The sequence below is a fragment of the Aulonocara sp. 'chitande type north' Nkhata Bay genome, linkage group LG9 (assembly GCF_057382095.1).
Source record: "Aulonocara sp. 'chitande type north' Nkhata Bay isolate Kocher_YH1m ecotype deep benthic linkage group LG9, A_spYH_male_GT1.1, whole genome shotgun sequence".
NCBI lineage: Eukaryota > Metazoa > Chordata > Actinopteri > Cichliformes > Cichlidae > Aulonocara > Aulonocara sp. 'chitande type north' Nkhata Bay.
In genome coordinates, this window is record NC_141352.1 from 10,657,490 (window position 1) to 10,681,470 (window position 23,981).

Consider the following 23,981-nt stretch of genomic DNA (forward strand, 5'->3'; position numbering starts at 1 on the left):
GTCGTCCAACTTCATTCCTGCATGCTGTGGATCATCTCCTGGTATGACCTGAGCTGAACTCTTTCCAGTCACGGAGCTCCCAGGAGAATATTTTGATAATTTTTTATTGATAATGAAAACAAACACACTGAAGCTGAGAACATATGCTTCTTTTAAATATGAGAAGTTTTAAAAAAATAACACATTTTACTGATAAAAATAAAAATTAGAAGTATATTTTACTGTCATGAAACTGAGGGCAAGAAACCACAGACTGTGTGAAAATGTTATGCAAAACCTACAGCTGTGTCAGCTGTAAGAGAGAAAAAAAACATGCCTTTGTTTTAACCTTTGCAGTAACAATGGTGACCATAAAATATGGCTTTATTTTTACCAGGTACGCAAAATATTTAATCTGCTCTGCACATGATTCATTTCCTATAAAAGTACAACAAAAGTACACACTTGCTCTTGCTCAAGCAATTGAAAAGCCACTGTAATTTACAGTGAATTTACAGCAATATTCAACTGTATTTAAAGCAAACCACACTCTTGTCTGGTTGAAATTAAAGTGGACAACTGTACCGGTTCTGTATACTGAAATTGAGCAAAAATAAACACATCATTTACAGCACACTGAAGATGAAACTCGCTTCCGTATAACATGGGCAACTTCCTTCTATTTCAGATGTCATTAACACTCACAGTGTATATCAGTGAATTGATGTCTCGTTCTCTCTTGGCATACAGCTTGATGTCATCCATGTACAGGAGGTGGCTGACAACTGCTCTGTTCCCTAGTTGGTATCCGTAGCCAGTCTTGTAAATGCTGTCAGTGAGGGGGTTCAGGCCTATGCAGAACAGCAGTGCATCTCCTTGGTAGATCACTTGATGGTGACTTGTGCTATGGGCTTGAGTTTGGCCTCTAGTGTTGTACGCCACATCCGAATTGAGTTGAATTGAATTGATGGCTTTTAGGGTCCTGTTGATCTTGTATAGGTCTAGGTAGTCCAGGATCCAGCTGTGGGGCATTGAGTCACAGGCCTTCTTGTAATCAATCCAGGCAGTGCACAGGTTGGTCAGTCTGGTCTTACAGTCTAGGGAAACGGCTCGGTCTACCAGTAGCCGGTGTTTTGCACCTCTGGTATTCTTGCCAATCCCTTTCTGTGCCCCACTCACGTATTGGGACAAATTTTATATAGTGAGAGAGAAAGAGAAATATGCAAATGGCTAACAAACAGCCATGATAATTCATCATACATTGAGAATAGCAGAGAAATCAACAATACAATTAATTCCAATTAATATTGTGCTGAACACAGTCCAAAAGATTAAATAAGCCACATCAGTGTCTACTGTCTGTCTGCTGTTTACCATTGCAGCCAAGTGGCTAACAAATGTAAACAGAGGTTTTTCCAATCCCTACTAATGAAGGTTAACTTGTTTCAGCACACATAATACCCGCCATTATCCAAAGACACATCTGCTTACCTGTATCATTTGCTTGTTTCTCCTCTTCTTTTCTCTTTCTTTTTCTAAACTGAGGACCTGATGGCTTTGACCTTTTCCTGTCATCTTCCATCAGTAATTTTGCACTCCAGTCTCAACACCCAACCCCACAACATAAACTAACAGACTAATAGACCTACACCTTGTATAGGTTTTTTTCTAGGATTTTTACACAACCCAGGAAAAATAAGTGCACTATTTGGAAGCAGCCCACCCCCTCCCCTTTTGACTGGTTGTGTGTGAGACTTCAGCACAGCAGCAGCAGTAAGCAGGCGCACCGAGGGCCCTCACGCTCACTTTTTGTATATGTGTGAATGAATTTAGAAAACACATCGGTGCAAATTATAAGTCTATATCAAAATGTCTTCAGTTTTTGTGTTTGTTGTAGGGCTGTCAACGTTAATGGGTTGACGCCATTATCACAATTAACGCAATTTACATTTTTAATGCATTCATCTTCATCTGGAGCACAGAGTCGATAAACTTTGGACAAACTGCCCGAAATGCGCTGACAGAGACATTTCAGGCTTTTTGAGTCCTCCTGCGCTCCAAATTGTGTTAAAATTTTTAATCGCGTTAATCGTGATGATGGCATTAACGTTGACAGCCCTAGTTTGTTGTTTATTTTTCCTTTTGTTTTATTTTGGAAGTTGTTTATTAGATGCTGCTTCAGCCAGCCAGAGAATCTCCTGCCGTCCCGCTCCCACCTTTCTGTCTGGCAAGCAGCAGGTGCACCTCGCATATGGTGGGCGCCTTTACTCCTCGCAAATAGCTAATAGAAAACCGATCGGTCCCCGATGCAATCCCCAAAATGCGCTGGCATGATGTCAGAGCAACATGGGAGCGAGCAACGTTTTTTTTTTTGCCGATCCCATGATGCCGATCTCATCACGATGCCGCGCTGGGTAACCGCCCATGTCGCTCATATCAAAAACCGCTACTGTGTTTACATATCCACTCGTATGTAACCCACAAGTATAATCGCAGCATGGCTGCTGCACATCGAATGACCAGCAGATGTCAGTACTTCCAAATGAGCTGTTAAATGGGTCTACAATAGAGGTTTTGTTCAAGGTTCAAGGTTCAAGGTTCTTTATTTGTCACATGCATAGTTATAGAAGTATAACACACAGTGAAATGTAGCCTGACACGCTCCTCGACATGTGCAAAAATTTGGGGGGGGTGTAGAGGAAGAACATTATATATATATATATATATATATATAGTATATACACTGGGTGAATGTGCAGTAGTAGCAGCAAGCAGGTGAATTCTGTACATTAATATGAATAGACATCTGACTATTTTACAGGATAGACAATATAAACATATTTAAAATTAAAGGAATTGAAATGTACATTGTGCCTTGGTTTAGTGTCTGGAAGAGTCCTGTCTCAGTCAATTATAGATGATGTGAGAGGGCGGGTGTGTGTGTTTAGGGCACGGATGGCTTGGGGATAGAAGCTCCTCTTGAGTCTCTCTGTCCTTGCCCGGAAGATGCGGAACCTTCTACCAGATTGCAGAAGTTGGAACAGTTTGTTGCCAGGATGGGACGGGTCCTTCAGTATCTGCGCTGCTCTAGTCCGGCATCTCCTGGTGTAGGTGTCCTGAAGCGGGGGGAGAGCAATCCTGCAGCAGCGTTCTGCTGTACGGATCACTCTCTGGAGAGCTTTTTGGTCCTTCACACAGCTGTTCCCAAACCACGATGTCATGTTCTGTGTGAGGATGCTCTCCACAGCGCCTGTATAGAAAATCCTGAGGATCTTTGGAGAGACCCTGAACTTCCTCAGTTGTCGTAGGTGATACAGGCGCTGCCTAACCTTTTTGGTCTGGACCTGAATGTGGGCAGACCATGTCAGGTCTGAGGAGATGTGGACACCAAGATACTTGAAGGACTGCACCCTCTCCACTGGAGCTCCATTGATGATAATGGTGCCAATGTAGTTAACCCTCTACGTCGGGAGCGCGCACTGGGCTGGGAGAGCAAATGGAGTTGACTCCGCCTCCATTCCAACCAACTACACATTTGACTCTTGTGGAACAGTGAAAGATGAGTTAGGTTTAACCTTAGGGTGTTTTTAGATCTGTAGATCATTTACTTTGGTCCGAATCAGTTGATGAGTTTGTAAACTTAGATTAGCTTTTTTCACTTTCTTTTGAGAGAAATCAAGGTGAATGAAAGTCTGCTGCTACAAACCACGAGATAATGTTCATTGGTCAGTTGTGTCTGGGGCAGGAGCAATAAAAATAAATACAGGAAGAGGGTCCTGTGTAAGAGAACGGAGAATTTACATTTATTTCATGGCTAGTTGCTAACCTGTACAGAGCATTGCACATCTATAATACTGTCCCCCATTGAGAATTCAAAGCATTTGTGGGTACAGGATGTTTTTTTTTTTTTGTTTTTTTTAGCTCAAACTTGTAATGTACACCTAGTAGCTAGTTTGTAATTCTGCTGCGCATGTGATTTCATTTGTACCACCTACAACCAGAATTCCTTCTTAAAGAAAATTTGAAATCTTGTCAAAGAAAATAGTGGAAATGATCTTTTTAGTTAACCAATTCTTTTTTGACATACACAAACAAACAAACAAACAACCCCCCCCCAAACGATTGAAATGATCAGATAGAAAATGTTTCCTTGCTACTCTTAAATTCCTTTTATTTTAACAATCCTGTAACAGGCTCTTTGGTGTCTGTAAGGTGTGCGTGTCTTTGTTTCTATCCGGTTATTCAGTGATGACGCGACGAATCCTACTTCCGGGTCGAAAGTAGTCTGCCTTTAATATGGCTTTTGTGTTGTTAACATGTTTAATGTTATGTATTTTCTTCTATTTGATCTCAAAAAGCTCCTAAAACAGTCAGTGATCCCTGTTGACCTCCCTCGGCTTTTATTACCACTAATCATTTATTTAAGCTCAGTTTTTAAAACCTTAGGATATAACTACAGCCCAGCCCATGCAGCAGTATATGAATGACTGACCTCGTATTGTGGATGGATTATCTCAGTTGTTCTCCTGGCTGAAGTTTGGTCCTTTTACAGCATCCTGCCATGCGATTACATTTGTTTCTGACCACTGAGAACACTCACGTTAACTTTTATCGAGTGGAAAAAAAGTTAGCTTGTTTATATTATGCTAGCATAGCTGTGTCGCTAGCGGTCACGTAGCACATCATTATATACCAGCTAGCCCAACTTCAGTAACCCTACAAACGTCACTGCTGTTTAGTTTTCTGTCTTCATTTATGCTGGAAGTGATAACAGAGCTGTCCGTTTTAATTTGTTTCCAAAACCCCGCAGTCAGGACATGCTATATTGTATTTAGATAGAAGCTAGCGAGCTAACTCCCTGCTAACTTCTAACTCCGTTAAATGTCATAAATTCCGTTTTCATGGATGCCTGGATGTTAAACTCAATTGTTACACCTGGTAGAGCAGAACGCTGATCATTTTATTAAAGATGAAAGACTTTAGACAGTTTTTCAACTCTCAGTAATGCCACAGTGATCGTTTGATATATGGACCTGCAGCGGAGTTTAGACCCAGACACGGCTAGTGGCGTCAGACTGAACAACCGGATTAAACCTGTTATGCAACTACTGTGGGCGTGTCAACTGTGAAGCTACACATAAAAAAATGTGTTGAACAGAAGCTTGAACACTCATCTCTCTCACCTGTGTAGTTACAACAAACTGAAGATAAATTATGACTTCATCTAAATCAGGTAAATATATATTTAATCTGCTTTGTTTAATATGTGTTAATATGTGCTCATGCATTGAAATACATGAAACTTATGGACTTGATGTTTCAGATGTGTTAAATTGAAGCTGTGAATTGTGTTTCAGGTCCTGATTTGAGGATTGTGATAATAGGAAAAACTGGTGTGGGGAAGAGTTCCTCTGGAAACACCATCCTGGGAAAAAAACATTTCAAATCTCGTTCCAGCTCAGAGTCAGTGACTGAAACCTGTGAAATAGCTGAAGCACAGTGGGAAGGGAGAAATATTTCTGTCATAGACACACCAGGGATCCTGGACACTGAGAAATCTGCAGAGATGATCAAAAAGGAAATTATAAAATGTGTTGAAGTCTCCAGTCCAGGTCCTCATGTTTTTCTACTGGTGCTCCAAGTCGGTCGATTCACGAAAGAGGAGAAAAACTCTGTGGAAGCCCTGCAGGAGCTGTTTGGTCCAAAGGCTCAACATTACATGATTGTGCTGTTCACCCATGGAGATGATCTTGAAGACCAGGAAATGACCATACAGAAGTATGCACGTGAAAGCAAACCAGAGCTCAGACAAGTCATCCAAAGCTGTGGAAACAGGCTCCACGTCTTCAACAACAAAAGCAAAGACAGAAAGCAGGTGGAGGAGCTGATGAAGAAGATTGATGACATGGTGGCAGTAAACGCTGGCACATACTACACAAATGCCATGTACAGAGAGGTGGAAGAAAGGAAACGGAAACAAGCTGAGATGGAGGATGAAGAATACAAGTTCCTGAGTCAACTGGTAGAGCAGATTCAAAGTTTTCATTCACGTCTTAAAAGAGAATAATTCATTATTAGAAGATTCAAACCTGTAGACAAATATCTTTGGTGTTAATTTGCTTTGAATAGCTTTGACCTTTTTGTTGACTGTAAAAAACAGAAGAAAAAATTAATCTTAGTTAAGATGAAAGAGTTTTAAAACAGTGATGAATCATCAAGCTGTGATGTGCTACAAAGAGTTTTTGTATATCATATTTTTTTAAGTAGACCTAAATGAAACACAGGTGATTGGATATGTTTTATGTTGTTTAATTGATTTTACTGAAAAATGTATGCTTTATGCTGATTTGTCAAAAAATAGGCTCAAAGGGTTAGGGACATAAATATTTTATATTTATGTAAAATATTTTATATTTTACATATATATATATATATATATATATGTAAAGTAAACAGAAATTCAAAGCTGTAATCACAAAGCAAAATCTTTAACTAAAATAGACACACACGCAAACACAGACAAAGTCAACATCAGATGTTCTCAATAACTGTATGTGGTCAAATTGCTATGCTAAGTTATGTAAGAAGTGAAGTGAACACTTTAGGAGAAGAATCTAGCTGAGATGCTCCAGATGGTTTGTTGGCCACACTGATCCTGTGACCAAACAGCCAACTCTCCTAAGTAAGACCTCTCCTGTGTAATATGCTCTGACATTTTGAATCTTTTAACATTCAACTTCTATCTACAGAAGTCTAATAATGTTATTAGACAAGCCTTAGCTTGTCAGAGAGGAACAAGGGTGTTGTTGTCAGGCTTTAACAAACATGACAAAAACTTGGACTGTGATGTGGAAATACCTGTAACACCTTTGGGTTTTCACTGGAAGTGATTTCATTGTGTGTGCTCATAATAAACCACGAATATGTATGATGGTGTTTTTGTAATGATTCTTAAATGAGTGGTTTTTTTTGTTTTTGTTTTCCTTTTTTTTTGTCCCGTTTGGATCTATAGCCATCAGAATTGTTGTCTTAAGGCCAAGAAAGATGCCAAGTGGATTTATTTTACCAAGTGGATCATCATGGCCTTGCCATATTGGTCCATTTGATTGACCTTTATTATAATTATGAATTTATTTTATTTTCAGTTGCTACAAACGGGACAGACATGACTGTGGGATAGGACAGGGGGAAAGAATGAAAGATAGAGAGGGAGAGAAAGAAAACCAAAGGGGAGAAGAGACGGTGAGAAGGGGGGGAAGAGAGAAAAAAACAAACAAACAAAAAAACAAACAAACTCCTGGGTCACCTGTATGGAGAAAAAAAAACAGAGGAGAAAGCAAACAACAAAGAGCAACATAATAAGAAAAAAAAAAAGCACCATCACAATAAACTAGCTAGCAGTAGATATCAATAGTTACTAAATAATAAACGATGCGAGGGGTATGTCAGAGATGCCGAGAGAGGAAAGTCTGCTTAGAAGGACAGAGTGAGAAATGGTGTCAAAGGCTGAGCTCAGATCTAAAAGGACGAGAATGGTGAGAAGACCAGAGTCAGCTCCGATTAAGAGATCGTTAGTGACTTTAAGTAGAGCAGTTTCGGTACTGTGACATGAGCGAAAACCAGATTGAAATCTCTCATAGATGTTATTATTAACCAGGTGTAAATGAAGTTGAGCTGCAACCACTTTTTCGAGTATCTTAGAAATGAAGGGTAGATTGGAAATCGGACGGAGGTTGTTAAAGTTGTTAGGATCTAAAGAAGGTTTTTTCAGTATAGGAGTGACTAGAGCAGTCTTCAATAAGGAGGGAACGATACCGGTGGTGAGAGAAGAGTGAATGATAGCACAGATGAGTGGGAGTAAAGAAGAGAGGCAGGATTTCACAAGCCCCGTGGGCATGGGGTCAAGATGACATGTGGCAGGTTTTGATTTACATATTAACTCGGAAATATCAGATAAATCAGGAAGATGAAAAGTGGAAAACGGCTCAAAAAGGAGAAAAGGTTCTGGAGAGGGCGTAGACACAACATTTGATCTGAGTTGCTGGTGGATGTTATCGATTTTCGTAGTCCAGAACAGCATCAAGGAGTTGCAATTTTTCAGAGGAATAGAAGTGCGGTGGTAAAGCGTTGGGGGGTTGAATTAGTTTGTTGAAAACTGAAAACAGAGTCCTAGCATTACCCTCATAACAACTGATAATACCAGAGTAGAAGCTTTGTTTGGCCTTGTTAATGGTGTCTTTATACTGAAGTACATGGTATTTATAGATTTCTGAATCAACAGTTAAACCAGATTTCTTATATTTACGCTCTAGCTGTGGCCTTCAGAGCTCGGAGGTCAGAGGTAAACCAGGGAGCAGAGCGAGTGAAGGAAACAGAGTGGGTTTTTACAGGAGCCAGAGAATCAAGGACAATGCGTAGACAATTATTATAATATAACAACAAATCATCAGGAGTAGAATAGAAGTCCGGAATCTGAACATTGTCCAAACTGGTAGTGAGAATGTCCATATCAATGTTCTTGATGTTGCGGAACGAGATGAGACGGGTTGGCTTGGTAGAAGAGCAGCAGAGAGTGAGGTTAAATGAAAGGAGGAAGTGGTCAGTTATGGGGATTTCAGTAGCAGAAAGATTCGAGGGAGTAAGACCAGAACAGCAGACCAAGTCCAGGGTGTGTCCTTTAGAGTGAGTGGGGAAGTCGATAAATTGTTTAAATTCAGAGCCTTCGAGACAGGAGGAAAAGTCTCTTGTGAGCAGAAGGTCATTATTGTCCATGTGAATGTTGAAATCTCCCACCAAGATCACATTTAGGGAGAGAGATGAAAGATGGGTTAGTAGATTAGCAAAGTCACTGAGAAAGACAGGGTTAGGTTTAGGGGGGCGGTATACAGTAGCTATGATAGTGGGAATGGGTCCAGTCAGCTCACATGCAAGGACCTCTAGAGAACTAAAGGTATCAACATTAACCGGCAGGACTTTCAAGTGCTGGCGAAAAAGGATCGCGAGACCACCCCCACGACCTGAGCAGCGGGGTTTAGAAAAGTAAACAAACCCCAGAGGAGCAGATTCGTTTAGCTGAGAAAAGTCATCAGGTTGTTGCCAGGTTTCAGTTAAGCAAAAAAAGTCAAACTTACGGTCAGATAGGAGGTCTTGGATGAGAGGTCCCTTACTTGTCAATGAACGAATGTTTAGAAGACCGAAGTTGAGTGGAGTATCTTCTTTTTTGCTAATCGCGGTGGGCGCCCTGGGCAGGTGGGCTAGAGATCGATGGTTGACAGCCCGATCAGGGTTCCTGCGAGGGCGGCGAGTAGCAGACCAGAACGATTTAGTTCCATTGGAGTTATGGAAAATCCTGCGGGACCCGCGATGGATGTATCTCTGGCGAGGCTGGAAAGTGATGCCCGGGTGGTAGTGAAGCTCCGCCGGCGACGGGAGCGATAGCTGCCCGCGAACGCGCAGGAGCTCAGCGGCTGTATAGCAGAGCAGTCCAGCCGTAGGATGGTAGACGAGCGTCAGGAGAATCCAAAATAGTGCCGACCAGCTCAGGAACATCTTGGTCCGCATCTTCGATTGTGTGGAGGAAAAGGAGCCGAGCCGGCCGGAGCAACGAACAGGTAGGCTAAAATAGCTCAAACAGTTAAGCTAGTGCCGCTTACTGAGAAGAAGACGTGAGAACACATTCAGCTGAAATAACAGAAGTTGAGGACAAGCGTTGCAATTCAATCCCAGGCAGAGATCGATCTGGTCCTGAGTGTGAATGTCCCTGTTCATTCAAATCTGAATCCAAATAATCCAATTAATCCAAATAATCGAAAAATGAACCGGTGAGTAGCGGCAGCCAGACGCGCCAGCGTTCACTCAAGCCGGAAGTCATAGGCCAAGAGCCCCCCAGGTGGCTCGACACACCGGCGGCATCATGCGCCAGGGATGGGCCCCCATGCACCCACCCGCCCACAACCCCGGCAACACACAAACCAGGACCCAAGGCCCTGAGGCCCGGCAAGGGCCCCAGCCCAGAGACTGAGCGCCCCCAGAACCTCATGCCCATCCCGGACCCACCCAGGGGCAGACAGGCTACCAGGTCAGTAACCCACGTCCGTCAGCACAGACCCTCCCCTAGCCCCGCTGCACGCAGCCACGAGGAAACCGTCACCTAAGAGCCAACAGAGCCCTTAATAGGCCATGACCCCTACCCCGGGTCTAGCCCTCTAAGGAAGATGCTCCTGGGGAACCCCCCGACGCCCCAAGCCTGTCCCTACACCTACACCAATCACAACAGCAAAGGTGGGACCAAAGTATGACCCCCCCACCCCGACTAGGTGATGGAGCTGATCAAACGAGCTCAGAGCAATTGATCTGATGTGGTGGCAGAGGCTGTATCAAGACTAATGTAATCTAATAGATAATTTCTATATTGGTTAGAATTAAGATTGTTTTTATTTTTCCAGTTCATGAGGACAGATTAAAATTAATACTTTAACAATTCTATTTTGCAGTGTGAGTCAGTGACTGGCTGCTCCCGTATGGGATCAGAACGATGCCACCTTATCCCAAAGTCCAGCCAATGATGCGATTCACATTCGTATATACGCAGCTAACCAACGTCGTTGACAGGCTATGACAGCATCCGCCGACACCGGTGTTTTAGCGAGCAAAGCGGCTGATGTGGAGTGAAGCCACGTTAATGACAACGTGTACAGCCATTGGAGATGTGAGCAGGACAGACTGAACAACTGATGGAAAATGTGTGGACTTTATACCAGTTTTTAAATTGTGTTGATTGGCCACGTAAAACCAGAGTTATGATAAAAATATCTGCAATGTTTGGTTTTCTTCATGAATACTACTGTTGTTTATATTTACTGCAGGAAGAAACGGTAAGAACAGCGTTTTATAAGGAAAGCGCTCGAAAGCCTGTGAGCAAAAACAACACCAAAACTCCAGCCTTTCCTATTGGTCAAAAAAAGTACCATGTCGACCAATCAAAAAATGGTATGGCAACGTGGCATGTAGTTGTTAAGAAATGGGGGGAAATTTTAGGAGTTTTAGAAGTTGCAACGCGTTTTTGCGTACATAAGATTTTCAGTAGGAGGACAGATATTTGTTTAGAACTCTTAAAGATGTCGAAGAAGCTCCTTTAAGCAATTACTGTGATGTTCCTCCACCTCCAAAGAAATGTCAGAAGGAGTCCGAACCACAAAAGAAGCGCGCATTCTGGGAAAAGTAGTTAAGGCCCAAACACAATCACTTTGACCACTAATCAAAGCCTTCTTAGACTGTGAGATTTCCATCAGTAATGGGCGACATCTAAAATCTGACGTGTACCGTAAACCTACACGTATGGATCAGTATTTAAGGTTTGACTCTCATAACCCACTGGAGCACAAACTGGGTGTCATCAGGACGCTACAACACAGAGCGAACACCATCCCCACAGACAGGTCAGGGAAGCAGAAGAACATCACATCAAGAAGGCCCTGAGTAAATGTTGCTTTCCCAGCTGGAATTTTGTCAAAGGTGGGAAGGCGCCAAAAGAACGCTCCAGTCGATTCAAGAGAGAAGGGCAACCACTGCCTAAGCGAAAACCTGTAGTGATCCCATGCAGTGGGGCAAAAAAGTATTTAGTCAGCCACCGATTGTGCAAGTTCCCCCACCTAAAATGATGACAGAGGTCAGTAATTTGCACCAGAGGTACACTTCAACTGTGAGAGACAGAATGTGAAAAAAAAATCCATGAATTCACATGGTAGGATTTGTAACATTCATTACCTGTCGGCAGCCTCCGGAGTCCCACAGGCTAACCAAGCCCGATAGGACTCCTTCTTCAGCCTGGTGGCTCCCTTCACCTCTGGTGTCCACCATTTGGTTCAGGGATTACCACCACGGCAGGCACCAACCACCTTGCGGCCGCAGCTCAATGCAGCAGCTTCGGCAATGGAGACGCTGAACATGGTCCATTCGGACTCAAATATCATCTGTAGTTTTTTTTTTTTTTTAACTGCGCCAGATTTCTAAAGCTAAGCATTATATACCACACAGGGACCTGGAAAAACGTATCCACACTTTTGTGACCTCCAGGTTAGATTATTGTAATTCTCTCTATTGTGGTCTCCAAGCTTCTCTCTTCGAAGGCTGCAACTCGTTCAGAATGCTGCAGCTCGCCTTCTTACTGGAACTAGAAAATTTGACCCTATTACTATGGCTCTTGTTGATCTACACTGGTTACCAATCAAATATCGCATTGAGTTTAAAATCTTGCTACTCACTTTTAAAATCCTGAATAACATTGCGCACAGCTACCTCACTGACCTCCTCAATCTGTACACTCCTTGTCGTGCATTAAGATCATCAGGTCAATTACTCCTGGCCCAACCTAAGTTCAGACTGAAGACCAGAGGCGATCGTGCCTTTGCTTCAGCTGCACCCAACCTTTGGAATAGCCTCCCTGCTTCTATTCGAGCCTTGGACTCTATCCAATCCTTTAAATCAAGATTGAAAGCATATCTATTTGACTTGGCTTTCCCGACCAGTTAATACCCTTTTAAACTTTTTAAATTTTAAACTTTTAAATCTTTTATTGAATGTATTATTTTATTATTAATTTTACTGCTGTTGTTGTCTTCTTAGCCAATTTTGTATTTATCTAACTCTTCTGGTTTGTTAGTGTCTCTATCCTGTCTGTGCTACTGCCCGATTTGTACCCTGTTATTGACTTATGTTGACTCTCCATATTACTGTGAACTTTGGTGTTCTTTCGTGTTTTTAAATGTGCTATATAAATAAAAATTGTACTGTATTATATTGTAATGTTTAGTGGGAAGAGTGTGTTTGGGAAGGATCACCGCACCTTCAACTGGAACAATCACCGATGTTCACCGATGTGGAAATCACGTTTTGTGGGAACTGTTTTTCACTGTAAATAAATTCACTGTCACTATTAAGGAAGCCTTGCGACTGGGTCCTGACTCTCCAGCAAACAGCATATCTGACACGAACATGACTAAATTGTTTTCACTAAACTTCTTCCTTTCTTGTTCTACAACATTAAGGAATGTATTTAATGTTTGTGTTTCATTATTGTGCCCAACGTTTCAAATGCAGGTTTGACAGGTTTGTGAGTGTACACTTTATCCAAAACCTAGTGAGGGTTTACTCATATTTGCCACTGGGTGGCTGTAGAGCAGGTCACCTACTGATCAAAACATTAGTGGTTTGATTCTTGGCTCTTCCAGTCTGCATGTCAAGAGTATGAATGTAATTAGGAAGCACTCAGTTTAGAGAAAGTGCGTTATTGGGTGAATGTGGCATGTTGTATAGCGCACTTTGAGTAACCTGGGAGAGTAGAAAAGCGTTATATAAGAATTCATTCATCATTCATCCATTCATTGTCTGAACAGAGTTTCGTCATGTTACTTTTGCACAATTATGTTCCGGCCCATGTTTTTATTACATGGCTCGATTAAGATACACATTAGGCTGACACCTGGGGCCAGAGCTGAAACTGTTCTGGGCCAGCACAGGACCAGTTGCAGACACATTGGTGGTCCTTTAAATAATTTGTTTCTTTAAATTAAGTAAGCTGCTTTTTCTGAGTGTCTGTGGGTCCTAAACAGTTTTAAAATCTCTTAAGTACACATTTAATTATAAAAGCACTAAAACAGTAACAACAACAACAAGAAACGCTAATGAACGAAAATGGCCTCCTTGACTCCGCGCTCAAACCAGCGTTCCTCCCTGTCCAGGATGTGTACATCCTCATCATTGAAAGAGTGTCCACTGGCCTGTAGGTGTGAATAGACTGCAGAGTCCTGGCCTGACGAGGTAGCTCTTCTGTGTTGTGCCATCTGCTTCACCAGAGGTTGTTTGGTTTCCCCAATGTATAAATCACTGCAATCCTCCTAGCACTTAACAGTGCTCCGATCAGCTGTTTGTAACACTTCCTACGTCCATCAGCGTGAACTATCGCATGTCCACCATGACCTGCCAGAAACCGGAAGTGATGCCATTTTGCGTAGTTTTGTAAATGTAGTTTTTTACCATCAGCGCCTTATGAGCCTATACTGGTGTTTTTAAAAGTTATGTTTGACTTTATGACTTTCTGTGTCGTTTCTGGGATGCTTAGGACTCATATTGCACTGCTGGAAATAGTTTATTTTGATGCATATGCTGGGGGTTTTTTTTTGCAAATTTGTAGTATAATATTTATTTTCGCTTTTCCTGCAGTATATAAAATTTGGTGTATTTCAAAAAACTTAAAATAAATTTCCTATGGTGGGAAACTATTTTGTGCAACTTTTTTGTATTTACAGTTTTGAGGGATAAACCTCTTAAATTTCTCTAACTAGAAATATATGTTAAAAAAAAACAAAAACGATTTTCACTTTTTTTGTAGTTTATTGCACTTTTTTGCAATTTATGTAATCACTATGCACTTAATGCAGACATAGCATTAAAATTTGGGCTATAATGGTTGTATTAATGTATATCAACTTGAAATGCTCCAAAAAGTGGCACTACAGCATGTAAAAATATGATATAAGCCCTGGCGGACTTGGTTCTATGGTAGGTCTTAAAGGGTTAATGCCCTATCGGCCCCCCTGGCTAAACTTTGCTAGATCCGCCCCTGCACAGCTACCAGCCGTCAGCTACGTAGAAAAAGATCCTGGTGTAGAAAGTAATATTAAATAAATTCCAACAACAGCTTTTCAAGGTTAAACGTACTGCTGTTGTTCAGCCGCTGGTTTCCTCCTTCTGGTGCAAAGTGGGCCAAAAACAAACAAGAGAGACGGACTCACGACAGAAAAGCCGATCAGCTGATCATTAATCAGTTTCATGATTGAAGTAGCAACAGGAGAGGGAGGGAGAGAGAGAGGCAGTCGCTCCTTAAGACGAGGCTGTCCCAAAACAGGTCCCTGTACCTGTTTTAGTTAATTGCCCAACTATTGTTCCTTCCAATAAAACAAGAAGTTCGTTATTTCGGTATTGTAATAACCAAAAACCAGGAAAGAAGAATTGATCAAATTTCTTATCTAATTCTAGTGAAACTCAAACACAGATTTACTCTGTGGCTCTTAAGAGATTTATCATTAAAAGGCAGAGTATTAAAAACTAAAGCAGAAGGTATCTCTCATCTTACATACGCTGCATTGGCATTGCACCTTGATAATAAACTCATAAAAGAGGTTGATAAGTTACTTTTCAACTTTATTTGGAAAAATAGGACACACTACATTTAAAAAACAGTTCTTATGAACTCCTGTGTCAATGGAGGACTTAATATGTTAGATTTTAACACTCTAAATAACACATTCAAAATAAATTGGTTAAAAAATATAATTACAAATCCTACATCCATTTGGATACTATACCTATGTACATGTTTTCTAAGGAAGGTGTCCTTACTTATAATTTTAATATTGATAAAATCCCTATATAAATCTCTGCATTTCATCGCCAAGCTTTTTTAGCATGGACTCTTATTTACAAACATGGTCTACACAAACACCAAAACCACAACAGATGTGTGATTAACTTGTTAATCTTAATGGTTAAATTTCATATTCACAAATCCAAATGTTTAGGAAGACATCCCTCTTTTTATGTTTTTTTCCCACGAGCTTGTGCAATACCTTTAATATAGTGCTGTTTAATTCTATTTTGTATAATGATGTTTAAATAAAGGTTTGTAAAAAAAAAGAAGAAGAAGAAGACAAAGAAGGAGGAGTGTGCGTACTGTGCTCTTTGCTGTGTCTTTCCGCCATTTTAAAAATGGGCACTTTTTGAAGAACCCGCATCAAAGTATTGTGGAGAAGCGTCGTGTTAAATCTAATTGATGAACGGCTTTTTGTGAGGTATGTGTTGCAGCTGCGAAGACGAACGTACGTTCTCCTGCTAGGTTACAGCTGGTAGGAAGGTGCGTTCAGTGTGTCTTTGTAATTTTAAGTTTCCATGTCAAACGAGATAAAACAGTTATTTCTGGATGCGCACTTGTTCGCTGAGTTTGGTAAAAATGTGTTTTTGTAAACCACTGACGTTTCTAAATGTAACTGCTTTTATTTCATTAGTTCTGACGAGGACAGCTGAATGATGTTGTTGGTGAGCTTGGATTAAATCATCTCTAAACAAAGAACTTGTCCTCGTGGTGACTGACTTGGGGAGTGGAGGTCAGTGAGCCCATTGTCTCTGCTGGTCCGACTCCAACTACAAAGCCGGCCCGCTCGCCCCCTCCTGAGTCTGAGAGGAGATCCAGAGTAAGTCAGTTATAACTACACTGGTTGCTTAACTTCATCATTTTCTACAGAGTCTCTCTCTCTTAGCTCACTTTGATTTGATTTCTGCCTTCTGTTTAGCCTCTCTGTCTGCCTCAGTACATTAATGTTTTATCATTTGAGATAAACTCTCTGTTTCCGTTCATATGAAGGTGATGTCTGTGGATATTGTGGGAAATATACATGTAGCAGAATTTCAGTAAGTGTCAGTCAGTCAAGAAGCAAAAGAATATTTAAACTAAAACACATTAAAAGAAGTGTTTTGCTTGTAACTGCACAAGTTCCTGCACAGGGGCGGTTAGAACAGGATGTACTCAGGATGTGGCATACACGATCACGGGCCTCATAACGATCAACAGGAAACAGCTGGGGGTGAAAGGGTCTCGAAACGGCATTCTAAGTGTTGTAAAAAGGAACTTACTCATGCATCTTTAGCGTGTACAACCCTATAAAATAAAGAAGTTCTTGTCCTTCCTCTATGAGATCTACCAGACTACACTGAGGGTGGTATCATGTACGTCTCCCACATATGTGCTTAATACATAATTGTTGTGTACTGGACCTGATCTGAGTATTGGTTGTTTGTTCTCAGCCCAACATAAAACAATCGGGACAAGAGGCTCAGCATGACCTCATTAAAAATCCACTTTTCTTCTTTCATATTCTTTCTGACGTCTTTTCTTGTGTAAGCTGCTAACTCTTGTGATGGAGATTTCTTTATTTTATGTGTTGATCATATGTTTTGACAAAATGACTTTAGTAATATCTATAGTACATTTTGTGTGACTTGGTTCTACATATAGGAAAACATCAAATATGTATTTCACAGGTTATTCCACACACAGATGGGTATTGTGAGTGAGTTGGACTGAAACTCCCAGGCACCATGAGACATTAGGCAGATAGTGAGACTCCTTATCTCCAGGAAGGAGGTGTTGAGATGAAATTATTTGAAGTGCCTCAATTCTATGCTGTATATTAACTAAAATGCCATATAACCGTATAGTGTAGTATTAAGTGGACATGGCCCTGAAAAATAAAGGCATTAGACTACGTGTCCTTGGGGGGTAGAAAGCTGTAGACTCTCGCCCACGCTTGCCTGTGAAAAACTAGATAACAGGGGACCATCTTCTAGTGGAGATGCATTATAACTCACCTGTGCATTATAATAAAAGGTGTTGATTGCAGCTGACAGTGTCTGCAGACTTTGATAACTGTGTCACCCTCGTGGTTAATCAGAGGGAAATCTGAGTCAGTGTGGATTTGGTTGTACAGCTCTCACACATACAACCTGAACTGCACATTGTAAGTGTGATGTTCTTCAAATTTGAACAAAGTAAAAACTAAAAAACTTTGAAGTCACACAAGCCAAAATTTTATTCACAATGTTGAACTTTTACTACTTTTATCGCCAAAATGAGCTCACTTCAAATGTTTACCACAGCATAGCGTCCCCAGGCACCTGAGACGTTTGGCAGATGGTGAAACTGTTTATCTTTGTGAGGTAAGAGGGGGCACTTGTGGATGAGCTGAAGGTATAGACCTGATGTCACTGTTTGGGTTCTTTGTCATTACAGGAGAAAGAAGTGAAAGCAGGCCCAAACCTCAGCACATGGATGACATCAACCAAAAACATCCAGCACCAGCAAGTAAAGATGAGCCAGCGGCGATCCCTGTGGAAAAGACTTTTCCTGCTATGAAGCAGCCCAGAAGACGCAAGCGCGCCAACAGGGAGGACAGAAGCTTGAGCTGTGATCAGTGTGGAAAGACCTTTACTCGGAGTAGCAACTTAAAAACACATCAGCTCATCCACAGTGGAGAGAAACCATTCAGCTGCGATCTGTGTGAGAAGACCTTTACTAAGAGATGGAACTTAAAAACACATCAGCTGATCCACAGTGGAGAGAAACCATTCAGCTGCGATCTGTGTGAGAAGACCTTTGCTCTGAGATGGAGCTTAAAAACACATCAGCTGATCCACAGTGAAGTTAAACCATTCAGCTGTGATCAGTGTGGGAAGACCTTTACTCAGAGATGCAGCTTAAAAACACATCAGCTAATCCACACCGGTGTGAAACCATTCAGTTGTGATCAGTGTGGAAAAACCTTTACTCTAAGATGCAGCTTAAAAAAACATGAGCTAATCCACACCGGTGTGAAACCATTCAGCTGTGATCAGTGTGGAAAAACCTTTACTCAGATTTTTCACTTGAAATCACATCAGCTGATCCACACCGGTGTGAAACCATTCAGTTGTGATCAGTGTGGAAAAACCTTTACTCTAAGATGCAGCTTAAAAAAACATCAGCTAATCCACACCGGTGTGAAACCATTCAGCTGTGATCAGTGTGGAAAAACCTTTACTCAGATTTTTCACTCGAAATCACATCAGCTGATCCACACCGGTTTGAAACCATTCAGCTGTGATCAGTGTGGAAAGACCTTTACTCAGAGATCCAACTTAAAAGCACATCAGCTGATCCACACCGGTGTGAAACCATTCAGCTGCGATCTGTGTGGAAAAACCTTTACTCAGATTTTTCACTTGAAATCACATCAGCTGAGCCACACCGGTTTGAAACCATTCAGCTGTGATCAGTGTGGAAAGACCTTTACTCAGAGATCCAACTTAAAAGCACATCAGCTGATCCACACCGGTGTGAAACCATTCAGCTGCGATCTGTGTGGGATGTCTTTTACTCAGAAAGGTCACTTAAAATCACATCAGCTGATCCACACCGGTGTGAAACCATTCAGCTGTGATCAATGTGGAAAGACCTTTACTCAGAGATGCACCTTAAAACAACATCAAGTCGTCCACACGAAATTTAAAGCTTTCAACTGTGATCTGTGTGGGATGTCTTTTACTAGGAAAGCTTACTTTAAATCACATCAGCTGATCCACACCGGTGTGAAACCATTCAGCTGTGATCAGTGTGAAAAGAGCTATACTCTGAAAGGTCATTTAAAGGCACATCAGCTGATCCACACCGGTGTGAAACCATTCACCTGTGGTGAGTGCGGAAAGTCTTTTATTAAGAATTACCGCTTAAAAGCACATCAGCTCATCCACGGTGAAGTTAAACCATTCAGCTGTGATCAGTGTGGAAAGACCTTTACTCAGAAAGGTGACTTAAAGAGACATTATATGATCCATGTTGGCGGTAAATCATTTGTCTGTGATCAGTGTGGAAAGTCTTTTCAGGATAGAGATCACTTAGAGAGACATCAGGGCGTCCACAGTGAAGTTAAACCTTTCAGCTCTTATCTGTGTGGAAATTCTTTTACTGGGATTAGTAGGTTAAAAATGCATCAGCTCATCCACTCTGGAGTTAAATCATTTGTATGTGGTGACTGTGGAAAGGCTTTTACTCGTATGACTGGCTTAAAATCACATCAGCGCACCCACTCTGGAGTTAAATCATTTGTATGTGGTGACTGTGGAAAGGCTTTTACTCGTATGACTGGCTTAAAATCACATCAGCGCACCCACTGTGGAGTTAAATCATTTGTATGTGATCAGTGTGGAAAGGCTTTCATCCATTACAAAAGTCTATTGAGCCATCAAAAGACCCACAAAGTGTCCTCCTGTGAGAAAAGTGGCAGACCAATGGGACATTACCCTGACAGGGTTCATTTGAACACAGTGGGAGAAACGGGGGTTCTGAACAAAAGTTCTTCTGGATGCTGCGTCAAACTTAAAAAGCTTGAGATCAGGCTTCACAGAATTCAGCTTTAATTTCCTGAGAAAGTCAGAGCTTCACTGTCTTTGTAGATCTAGTGAAAACATGAAAGGGTGCAAAAAGAGGCACTGTGGTACTGCATGATGAAGTCAGAAGTGACAGAGAAGTATGTGAGTGTGGTTCAGGACATGTTTGTGTGGTAGCAGTGACTACCACACATACTTGGGTTGAAGGTGGGGGCAGGATTACATCAATTCTGAGCCCCTTCTTCCTTTTTCAAAGAGAGGGCAATACTCAGGACAGGATGATGACAATAGAGCTGCAAGACAGGATGGAAAGAAAAAGAGTTTAAGAGAAGATCATGAATGTTGTGAAGTGATCGAGCCGCGATTACAAAATCTTAGCTTATGGAGTTAGTTATCCCAACACAAGTTTAGCGAGTTTAACTTCACTGGCTGTGTCCACAAACAGCATGCAGAGCAAACATTACTCCCATCATCTGATCACAAGAAAAGCAAAATGTCAGAAGAGTTCACCTTCTGGGTCAAACTGTCAGACCTGTTACTGTTTATTTGGCTGTTCATTGTGAGGTAATTATCAGTGGCAGTGCTGCGCCACTTCTGTTGTAACTCACAGGAAATGTGTTTTAAATGGGCTCTATTGTCTTACAATATTGTGTGAGTCTGTTTTGCTCCAGAAGGACATAACCGTTGCTGCAATTTTTAATGTTACAGTAAAAAAAAGTAAATTCATAAATTTGTGTCATTTTAAACAGGCAGTATGTGGAAAATTACACGTGGGTAAGAATATATTTAATGTTTTCAGTGGTCTGTTTTCTTACAGGATGTGAGTGTGTTTTGCTCCATGAAGACACAAACCTTCATTTTTTTGTTATGTTGCAGTAAAAATATTTTTATTGTAAGTCATATATTTTCGTCATTTTATCCAGGCAGTATGTAAAAGATTAACTGAATCATATGAAAAATAAAATGTAGAAAGATGTGACGTATCTTTCCGTCTTTTTCTGAATAATTACACACTGCTTAAAATTAATTGCAGTATAATTATTTGTTTATTTCTTCCTCTGTAAGAAACTGACTTGCTGTCCCTTTGTTCCCGTGTACCTAAGTAATTGTGGGTAATATCTAGATGCATGCTCAATCATCCAGGTAAGGAAATCCCAGAAGTTGATTCTGTTCATCTGGACGTAGCGTTTTCAGTGGGACAAACGTTTCGTAACTCATCCCAGAGACTTCTTCAGTCTCAGCTGACTGCAGGTTTCTCCAATCTTATAAACACTTGCATAATTTTTGCATAATGAATGAACAATGGGCTGTGAGGTCAGTTCCTTGATCATTAGCATGCAAAGTGTCATGACCACTGATCACTAAATCCACTATTGGAGTGTACATTGTCCGCTCCATTCATAGCTGAATGCATCACATTTACTTCTTCACATTTTGTACCAGAAGATTTACCAGCCTTTAGAAGACAGTGGTCCCGAACCAGAAATGGTAAAGTCGCTGTGTATAAGAGCAAGGATATTATATAGGGTCTATCTGACAATATAAATGGTACTTGATTAAATATTAACAGCAGTACTAAGTAGCAGCCTGACCATTGATTCAGATTGAATACATAATTTTCTCTGGGAGCAGGCCTGTCGTCTGGAACATGCTTTATATTTACAGCATGGAGGGCATCCGGGTGGGTCTTTATAAATTGCTTGCAAGTAGTCTTAAGATGACACTTTGCAGATCCCAGTGCCAACACTTCTCATAAGCCTTCACCCTTGTGTACTTCTGCTCTGTGCTCACTTGACAAGTTGTTTCAGATATCAGAATACTTTATTAATCCCGAGGGAAATTAGGGTTACAGCAGGCAGCACGCTAATGGCGCATGCGCACTTACAAAGGAACCTTCTGACCAACTTTACACAAACATCACATTGAGGAGACATGTCAGAAAGGTAGGCTGATAGGAAAAAAAAAAAACAACGAAAATACATAACATGAGGTAAGAGGAGGAGAAAAAAACTCCACTCAGACTGAGCTCCTAGTGGGAGAACAGTTTGATAACAGAAAAAACACCTCAGCACAAAAAGCACATGACTATCAATACACCATAGAAACACAAGACAAGCAACAGGGGAGGGTAAAGGGTAAGAGAGAGCCGCTGTAGACAGCGCATCCGATCCTGCAGTGTGTCTGCGCTGGTCCAGTCGACTGCCATCTTCCCCGGTAGGGCACAAGCATCGAAGGCATTTGGAAAGGGAGGGGGGATGAGTGTGTGCATATCAGTGTATGTGTGTGTGTGTGTGTGTCCAGAGTTCAGCTGAGACAGTGTCCTTCGCCCTGCCAGGCTAAGTAAACAGTCTTCCAGCCAACCCAGGTGGCCTTGCATGGAATGGGGGGAACAGTCTAAACACAGTCGTTATCAGGGTGTTTTGTTCAGCTCCAGCCTTGAGGCTGCAGCTGGAGCCGAAGGGGTCTCCGCATGAAGTGATGGTGGTTTTTACTTTAGTGCGAACAACTCATATGAATTTCAAAGCTGTTCTAACAGTCCAACACTAGTCTCTCAATTTCCCGTTGGAGAGCCGTGAGCTTTCTATGATGTTATCCAAACTTACATTCTGTGATGTTGTCATTCTTGTGGTCAAAGAGCAAGTTCTGAGAACTAACGACCGCAGTGCACTTCCCCAAGATGTAATCGAATTTGCGCTCAAAGGTGTTGTTCGAGCTAGCCCCTCCAGATGTAATCCAGTTTTTCACTCAGAGATCTTATTCTGAGTATTGACGGCAGCCGTGTGTTCTCCAAGATCTTCTCCGTGCTGCACTCAATGAGCCCATTTTGAGAAACTCACGCCTCGTCCCATCATTTCAATCCCAGCGGGCAGCCTTGTGGGGGTTTGAACAGCCGGTTCCGCTTCCTTAATTCTTCGATAAGCCAGCTCCGATCAGCAAGAACCCTGTTATCATGGTTCCAAATAGGTAGATATCTTCAGCAGTCAGGCTCACCCGAGCCCGGACTTCTCGTTGAGAAGGGGTGTCAATTGCATTCAGAGACCAGTTGATCAAATCCATAATTCATCTTTTAGGTTTTAGAGAACAGACTGTGAGAGAGTGTTCCAAGGAAAAGTAAGTAAAAACACAAGAGAAGACAAGGACATAAGAAGCTAAGCAGGGAAGATAAGGGCAGGAGAGGAGAAAAGTGCGACCGCCTTCGCTGAGAGCCAAAAGAGAGAGAAAAAAAAGCTAGTGGTCAGTCTTGGAGCAGTACAGTACAACAAAACAAACAAACAAAAAATATGCCTAGCGGACATAAGCCCAAAGATCCTGACTTTCTCTACATTTTTTAGGGCAGCATTCCCCAACCTTTTTTGCACCAGGGACAACTCAGACAATATTTTCAGGGACCGGCCTTTAAGATAAATACAACAAAATAAAACGATACAAAGACGAAAACTGTGGTATTTTGTAAATATAATAATAAACGCGAATTCAGCTGTGTAATTGTGTAACTTTATTAGCAGCGTCCTCCTGAAATGCGCCAACAACATTGAGAGTAACATCCTCCTCTCTGCTTCTTTATGCTCTCTGATCGCTATGTTAACGCTTAAATAGTTCTTTCAAAATAAGACACATGACTACAACATGGGAAAAGACCCAGGGAAACAGACTTAACGATAAAAACCCTGAAAACCATACACTTCACACCAGAGCCTTTTCTCTGAGTCTCACTTTATAAGCTAATTGTTCTAACAATAGCTTCCTCAAAAGTGCAAGTTTAGATGAAAGAACTTTGTGGTTGAATGTTTTTAACATTCAAACATATAGTTTTGTATGTTTGAATGTTAAAAACAGCATCAACACAGCCACTTTATCCAGTAATCTTTAAAATTGAAGTTCATTGAAGTCTCCCAGCAGGACAACAGAGTCTCCAGGTGGAGCACCTTCCAGCACCCCACCCAGGGACTCTAAGAAGGCTGGGTACTCTGAACTACCACTCGGCGCATAAGCGCAGATGACAGTCAGGACCCGATCCCCAACCCTAA

At 41.5% G+C, this 23,981-nt stretch overlaps 2 protein-coding genes across 3 annotated transcripts; both read left to right on the forward strand.

Moving 5' to 3' along the window:
- Window positions 1-5,072: 5,072 nt before the first annotated feature.
- Window positions 5,073-7,129, forward strand: LOC147321652 (GTPase IMAP family member 7-like). Its single transcript, XM_086305738.1, has 2 exons — window positions 5,073-5,212; window positions 5,337-7,129. Exons 1-2 carry the CDS (start codon window positions 5,194-5,196, stop codon window positions 6,044-6,046), a joined length of 729 nt encoding a protein of 242 aa, XP_086161864.1. The 5' UTR covers window positions 5,073-5,193; the 3' UTR covers window positions 6,047-7,129.
- Window positions 7,130-15,688: 8,559 nt separating this feature from the next.
- On the forward strand, window positions 15,689-21,741 carry LOC147321653 (uncharacterized). Of its 2 annotated transcripts, none has more exons than XM_086305664.1 (3): window positions 15,689-15,827; window positions 16,041-16,226; window positions 17,822-21,741. In XM_086305664.1, exon 3 carries the CDS (start codon window positions 17,857-17,859, stop codon window positions 19,981-19,983), a length of 2,127 nt encoding a protein of 708 aa, XP_086161790.1. In that variant the 5' UTR covers window positions 15,689-15,827; window positions 16,041-16,226; window positions 17,822-17,856; the 3' UTR covers window positions 19,984-21,741. The 2 variants fall into 2 exon arrangements, with proteins under 2 accessions (XP_086161790.1, XP_086161791.1); XM_086305665.1 differs by having other exon boundaries at window positions 15,733-15,889.
- Window positions 21,742-23,981: the final 2,240 nt, after the last annotated feature.

Bases quoted from the DNA above. Each gene is read 5' to 3' on its own strand.
- LOC147321653 (XM_086305664.1), top strand. From the start codon at position 17,857: ATGGATGACATCAACCAAAAACATCCAGCACCAGCAAGTAAAGATGAG.